The sequence below is a fragment of the Rhinolophus hipposideros genome (assembly GCF_964194185.1).
Source record: "Rhinolophus hipposideros genome assembly, chromosome: 15".
NCBI classification, from domain to species: domain Eukaryota; kingdom Metazoa; phylum Chordata; class Mammalia; order Chiroptera; family Rhinolophidae; genus Rhinolophus; species Rhinolophus hipposideros.
In genome coordinates, this window is record NC_138061.1 from 202,386 (window position 1) to 209,909 (window position 7,524).

A 7,524-nucleotide genomic window follows, 5' to 3' on the forward strand; every position below is an offset into this window, starting at 1 on the left:
CTATATGAAAAGTGTCAGGTAAGGCAGCCCTTCCCACCCCATGAGAGAAAGTTCAGCCTTCCTTGTATCATTCTGCAAAAATAAGCAGATGCGTGTGCATTTTCCTGTTTCTCCCGCTGCATTTTCCACTGAATGGTTTTCATTTTCCCCACATCGACGACCAATTCTCCAATTCCCCAACACCGCTGGGTGTCCTACAACCCCTCAGACCTGACACTGACTACCCAGGTAACACACGCCCCATGGCCCAGTCCCCCGAGACGGCCCTCAGTTCAGTCACCATTTGAGTGTCGAGTCCCCAGGCCACCTGAACTCCTGGACTTCAGATTTGGGGGGCCCCTCCCCCTTCAGATTCGATAACTCACTAGGATGACGCACAGAACTCAGGAAAGCACTGTACTTACTAGATCACCCGCTTATTTTCAAGGACATGATCCAGGAACGGCCGGACAGACCACATGCACAGGGCCAGTGGTGTGGGGGGCGGGGAGCCCGCCTCCATGCCCTCTCGGGGCACCACCCTTCCAGCACCTGGTGTGTCCACCAACCTGGAAGTTCTTCGAACCGCCTCACCCAAGAGTTTGTAAAACACAGTCCCAGCCCTTTCCCCATAGACCCCCCCCACACACACTCCTGCTTTTGATCTTCCTGGGGGCCAGCCCCCAGCCCCAAGCTACCAGCCCTGCCCTGAGTCATTGACTAGCAGAACTCAGCTGCATCCTAAGTCAGAGGACACCTCTGTCACCCGGGAAATGCTAGGGTTTTAGGAGCTCTTCACCAGGAACCAGTGGACAAAGGCAACCCTACTTCTTATGATAGCCATTCACGTACCTACTGTGCAGGAGACGAGTCTCCATCCATTTCCAGATGTTAGCAGACGTACCCTACTCAGCTGCGCTCCTACATATGGGCACTGCCTGACGGGGAACCAGGAACAGCGTCCAGCAGATGGGAGACGCCCACTCCAGTCGGCCGCCACAGCCCCTCAGCAATACAGAGAAGGAGGCAAGGCAGCTGGTGCAGCCATTCCCCGGGTACGGAGCGCAGGCTCCCTGCCAGGGGCCTGGGAAGTCGCTGCAGAAGAAAGGGGGGCCTTGGGCTCTAAGAGCAGGCAAGCCGCTGTGCAGCGCTCAGACCAGTTCATGGGGTGACTCCATGCCATGGCACCCAGAACCTCTTAGAAGTGCAGGTTCCTGTGGGACTAGGCATGTGGCCTTCTGGTGTGATGCTGACACGTGACCCAAGCTGTGACCCTCAGTGTGGCCCATAGAGTTGCAGCTTGAGGAAGCCTGGAACACGGGCGCTCATTCTTTCCCCAGGCGTTCTTATGATGAGTGACACATCTAGGGTCCCCTCTGCACACACACACGTGCAGCACATGCCCACACACACACATGCAAACACATATGTGCACATGTCATCTCGCTCTCTCCCTCCCCACACATGTATCCACACGCCCGTGATTCTTCCGCAGACAATGGCAGGGAGTGGGGTCAACAGAAGGTGGCAGCTGTCCTGTGGGGGTTGAAGGACACTCCTGGGACTGGCCAGAGGTTGACTGACGCATGCTTTGAATGGACCCTGCTCAGAACCAACCTCCAGAACCGGCCCGCTGCGTCCCCAGGCTGGGCTTCCCACCTTGGTCAGCGTGACGTTCCCGCCACTTTCCCAGCAGCCGGGCTGTCAGCGGGGGCCCGGCCCACACGAGATTCAGACTCGGAGGCAGAGCAGTCCCCAAACTCAGTCTCTTCATATGTGAAACCGGGACAGTGTGCAGAGGGCTAGGGGGTGGCGAGCCTCCCACGAACTGAGCTGACTCGCTCTGGCTCTGGCGCAGGGGCTCTCGAGGCACCCAGGCTCCGCGGGAAGCGCCTCCCGCAGCCCCTAGAGACCCTTGCTCCAGACTCTGTTCCCCAGCGCACAGTCTGTGGGGGCTACTCCTGGAGGTCTAGTATTCCCCAGGGCCAGACGCTGCCTGGCCCCAGTGCGGTGTGTGTGTGTGTGGGGGGGTGGGTCTGTGCAGAATTGGGGGACCAACCGGAAGCCCTGTGAGGAGCTGGAGAAGGGGCTAGCTGAAGCCGGGGCTCCAGGCTTGAGGGAGGAGGTCCCGGCCCACGTGGCCTCTTTGGCAGTCCTGTCCCGGGCCCAATCTGAAAGAGGCTTGGATTTTCCGGTGGGAGATCATCCGTGCCACAAAAGGGCTCATCTATACGTTTTCTCGTTACTGTATTGTGTGCACAAATGTGTTCTTTCGTGACTTTCAAATCTCAGCCTTTTGAAGTGACAGACCTTTGTCACATCCTTTTTGTCCATCCGCCTGTCTCTCAGCTACATGGCGCTGAGGGGCAGGAATGCCAACGGTGACTCTGCTGGCCAGAAGAGTGGCGGGGCCGTGTGTGCAATGCATACGTCTGCACACAGGTGGCCTCGGCCCCCAGGCCCCAACACTGTTCCCCCCTCCCTGTGCAGCAGCCAGGAGTCTGAATCCGGAAAGGCCAGCCGGTTGCCCAACTCTGCCAGGGGGTCCTGTGCTCTCTGGCACAGCCACACTCTGGGCACTGGGTGGGCTCTATGGGGTCCATGGGCGCCATTGGTGCTGTCTGTGAGCTTGACCTTGCCCTGAGTGCGTGTGCATGAGCCCTGCTGGGGTCCACGACCTATTGGGGATGGAGGACCCAGAGCAGTCCAGCTGGGCCCCAGAAGGCTGCAAGAGCCCCTCCAGCTCTTATGAGGTTTCTTCTCCGTGTGGGGCCCTAGACATCAGAGACAAGGTGCTGGGACCCCTTGAGGTGGGTCCTGGTGCCAAGCACTGCCCCAGAAAAAGTTCCACAGCTGCCAGCAAGCCCTGGGGCTCATAGGACGATCCCTCTGCTGGGCAGTGTCCATCGCCATCTCATGAAGCTCCCCGTCCTTCCATGTGCAGGGGAGCCAGGCCCCACCCCCACAGCAGAGTGCCATGGCAGGGCCTGTCTTTGGGGTCCCTCCAAGGCCCCTGCTCCTCCCTACGTGCTGGGCTCCTGTCTGGCGCCTTTGCTCACACTGTTGCCTTACCCAGAGTTCCCCCTGGAAGTGACCCATCCACCCTCTATGCCAGCTTCCGACAGGGCTCTTTGTTCAATTGACATTTGTTAAGTGGGGCACAGTGTGCCAGATGGTGAGCTGCAGTTCAACAACAGATCACAAGAGAAACTGAAATAGAGAAGTTTATTACTCATGGAACATGCCATGCAACAAGAGGCCACTCAGGGAGATCAAGGCTGGGGGCAGACGGAGAGAGACAGCACCTGAGCACAAGCCCTTGTCAGCGTCCGTGTGCGTGTGTACCTGTGTGTGTGCATGTGTGTGTGCAAGTGTGTCCATGCCCAGGAGGCAGAGGGTGAATCCCAAATCCCTACGGTTTGGTGTGTTCCCAATTTCTGTGTCCCAGTGTGAGGGGCAGGTGCCCGGAGGAGCTGCTCGCAGAGGGGGCCCAGGGAGCCAGTGTGTTCTGCCCTGGCCCCCTGGACACTGGCCGGCCACCCAGAGAGGGGCGGGGACTGTCCCCACCAGAGGGACAGGACAGTTCCTAAGGGAATCTCAGGGGTCCCGAAGTGAGCCCACTGCCTTCCTTGGTCTCCTTGCAGATAGTTTGACCAAAGCTCCGTCCCCAACTGTCAGGCCAGAGCAGGACACTAAGCCTGGTGGGCTGACAGCGGTCACCTCTGCCCTCAGAGCAGGCTGTGGAGTCCTCTGGGCCGTGCAGGGGCCTACAGGCCGCCCCGCTTGGCACAGCCAAGCAGAGTTGAGAGTCCTGTGTGCACCATCCAGGCCTCAGGTCCAGATGAGGGACCGCTGGACATCCAACAAAAGGTGCAGCCCCAGGGCCCTCCTGCCATTACACAGGGCTCACCCCGAACCCCCCAGTTCTCTTCAGCTGCAGAGAGACGAACTGGCAGAAGCACAGGCCCAGCTCCAGGTGGCCCTCAGTTCCTGGGGCCTCGCAGAGGGGGAAGTGTGAGTGCACGAGGCAGCAGGCGTAGGTGGACGAGAACTGCAGCAGGGCCTCCTGGAACGGGGCCTCGCCCTCCGGGGCCTGGAGGAAGGCCTGCCTGCAGTCCTCCAGCAGCACGGACACAAAGTGGAGCTTGTTCATGGCGTCGCAGCCCATCAGCACTGAGTGGCGTGCCAACAGCAGGTTGGCCTCCCCCACCTTGAGGACCAGCTCCCGCATCTTCCTCTTTGAAAACCTTCTGAACCAGCACAGGCTGTTAACTGCTAAGACCATGAAGAGGAGGCTGACACAAACACTGATGGTCACTACAGGGAAAATTGGACGTGGGACGTGGTCCTGCAATCCGAAAGCTGTCAAGAAATAACCCGACGTGCAGGAGAGAAGAATGAGGACGATGCCGAGCGTGACCCTGCAGCCCAGGTCCCGGAGGCAGGGCCGGGGGGACTGCACCCCGTTCAGGATGCCCACAGCTTGCTTGTACACCTCAGGGGCTTCCAACACCTCCTTCAAGGGGTCTGGGACGCCCAGCGTGCTGAAGGTGCCCACCCTCCACGAGGACAGGTTGTCCCTGTTGATGCAGTTCAGGGCGAGCAGGGTCTTGCCGCTATAGAGGGAAGGCACCAGGCGCGGGGCCCGGCAGGAAGCGCGCCATGCGCTGGTTGGGAGTGCACAGCGCCTGCACCGCCTTGCTGTAGAAGCGGCTGTCGGCGGCTTCCAGGCACCTCAGGTGGCTGAGGTGCAGTGGGACCTGGCAGGGCCCGAGCAGGGCAGGGATGACCGGCTTCCTCTCCAGGCAGTAACCGAAGAGCGACAGGCTGGCCTCCAGGAGGCACCGCCTGCTCTGCACAAAGTCCTCACTCAGCACCAGTGGCACCTTCTGGCTCTGATGGATGCAGTCTGCCATGTTCTCCAGGACGTTCCTGCCCGGGGTGAAGTCCCGCTGGTGCAGGCAGACCTTCAGCCCCGCACGGGCGGCTTCCAGGCGGCTGATGAGCCTGTGGGTCCAGGCGGCGTCCACACTGCTGTAGCTGACAAACAGGTGGAACTTCTCGCTCTGCCTCAGCGGGGGGATGGCCAGAGCCACGCCTTCCTCCACCGGGCAGGAATCCATGGCGCTGCCCCCACGCTGCTCTGCTTTCCCACGGAGAAAACCACCGCAGGCTGCAAGAGACCAGGACAGACTGACCATGCAGACGGAGAAGGCGAACCATCCATACAGGTGGAACCAGGCCCACAATCTGCAGCAACCAGGTGGGGAAGCTGCAAATGGCCCCTGTACTGTCCTAACAACTGGCGAGGGCCCAGGGCAGCCCAGGGACTGCCAGCTCCCTAGTTACTGTTTTCCCTTCCAGCTCAGGACCCACCAGAGAAAACCAGATGCTGCCTGACTGCCTCCCCAGCCCCCAGCCCCCAGGGGACACACCTGGAGCCCCCGTTTCCACTGTGAAGTCTCCTACTCCCCTGCCTGCCTTTGGGTCTCTGCCAAACCTAGTGATGGGGGTGGGTGCCAAGCTCTGGGGCAGCAGCCCCTGCTGTCCTCACCTGGGGGCTCAATCCACAAGACATTTGGCTTTGAAAGGACTGGGGCTCAGGAGGCTGTACTTTCCAGTCTTTTCTTTTTCCTCGGAAGTGACTTATGGTGTCATGGGGGGTTGCTAGAGACTGAATGTTTGTATCCCCCAAAAATTGTGTGTTGAAGTTCTAGCCCCCCAAATGATGGTGGTAGGAGGTGGGGCCTTTGGAGGTGATTAGGTCGTGAGGGTGGGGCCCCCATGATGCGATTAGTGCCCTGATGAAAGAGGCCCAGAGAGTCCCCCCTGTCCCCCAATCTGTCCACCAGGTGAGGACCGGGAGACTAGGAACCAGAAGGCCCGCCTCACGAGAAGTGAGCCTGTGGCACCCTGACTTCAGACCTCCAGCATCCAGAACTGCGAGGAATGAATATGTATTACTTAAGCCACGGGTCTGTGGTGTCGTTACAGAGCCCGAGTGGGCGGAGATGAGTCATCCTGTACAACACCTGCCCTGGGAAGGGCAGTCATACCTTCCAGAAAGCACCAGGACTTTCCTTGCACAGCTCAAGACCCTTGCATAGAGGGCTTGCTGCTCAGACACTGAGCTTGAAGTGCCACCTCTTGGGTTCTGTCTGCTGGTCTCTAAGAAAACTCACGCAGTGCCTCCCCTCCCCATCCCCAACTGCTAGGGGCTTTCTCATGTGCCGAGGACCAGCTGTTGTGGTCCCGGCAAGTGGCCCTGCAAACCCCACGCGGCTGGCTGGCATTAGGACCAGCTCCATAGGCACAAAGCAGGTTGTGACATCACACCACCTGGTGGCCCCCCATGGAGAACCATCCTCACCAGTGGGCTGTGGTGGGGTCATGAGGTGGGGTCACGAGGAGTGCTCGGCCAGCCCTACAACGCCCTCTAGCCAGCCGATCCAGGAAACAAAGGAAGACGAAACCCTTCTGCCCATCGCCCACCCGCTCTACCTGGTGGCTGGGAGGAAGACACCTACATGCCTGGTCAGGGCTGTTTCCCTTAGCCCACCCAGCCCAGCTGGAGCCTTGGCAAGAGGCCACCATGCCCACCCTCCCTGCCCAGCAAGCCCACGTGACCCCCACTCCCTCCCTTCTGGGAGGCTCTGAGGACAGAACTGGAAAGCCTGTCCTCTTGGGGTCCCCCCAAGGGAAGGCTGTCTCCTCCCTTTGCCCAGTCTCACTGCACCTTTCGAGCCTGCTCTGCCCAGGCTCCCGCTGACACGCTGTCTTCACCCGATCAGGCAGTGTTACGGCACCAAGTGCCTAAATATCGCAGGCTCTCAGGTGGCAGCCCTGACCTGCTATGCTGCCCGCTCTTCACTCCAGTCCTCAGAGGCGGCCACGGAGAGCCAGACCCTGGTGCAGAGCTGTCCCCAGGCAGAAGGAAGTTTATGGCTAACATTTTAGAGGCATCGCTGCCAAAATTAACCAATGGAAAATGAAAGAAGGAACTGGATTGAGGAAGGATGTGAGGGCACTGCCACGGGGGAGAAGAGTCTGGCTGGACCCCACAGGTCAAAAATTGGAGGCAATGTATCCAGGAAGCTCTTGGAATCTGCTGGATGCTGACCTCCTCCCCTTCCCCCACCACCTTCCTTAACTCTGCTTTTAGCCAAAGTTCTTTGTTCCTTACCTGTAGGTTCCTGCCCACTGGCCATGCTCCCCAGGGCCCTGCTCACCTGGGTGAATGAGGGTGGGGGGGTAGGAAATCCTATTCTGGACCCTCCGAGGTCCACTGGACCCGCTCCTCCAAGTTCACAGCTGTGGGAAGACAGATCCCCCCTCCCTCGGTCCTCAGCAGGCTCCCCTACACCCCAATTCTGGATGCAGGTAACCAGGTATTCAGTACCAAGAAGTGGGGCCTGAGCATGAGATTGGGAAATGGAGAGGGGGCCGAGGTGGAGGGAGACACCTGCTGGCCTCTCCAGGGGAGGTGACCACCCCCTTTCCTTACCCCTCCCAGCATGGTCACCATGAGCGAAGGCTGGGATGGGG

The 7,524-nt window shown here is 59.7% G+C and overlaps 1 protein-coding gene across 1 annotated transcript; it reads right to left on the reverse strand.

Moving 5' to 3' along the window:
• Nucleotides 1–3,191: 3,191 nt before the first annotated feature.
• On the reverse strand, nt 3,192–6,952 carry LOC308508103 (toll-like receptor 1). The gene is made up of 2 exons (XM_081074332.1): nt 6,716–6,952; nt 3,192–5,152 (listed from the first exon to the last, which is right to left on the reverse strand). Exon 2 carries the CDS (start codon nt 5,100–5,102, stop codon nt 4,596–4,598), a length of 507 nt encoding a protein of 168 aa, XP_080930458.1. The 5' UTR covers nt 5,103–5,152; nt 6,716–6,952; the 3' UTR covers nt 3,192–4,595.
• Nucleotides 6,953–7,524: the final 572 nt, after the last annotated feature.

Excerpts from the sequence above, each read along its gene's own strand:
- LOC308508103 (XM_081074332.1), bottom strand. The coding sequence starts at position 5,102 with ATGGATTCCTGCCCGGTGGAGGAAGGCGTGGCTCTGGCCATCCCCCCG.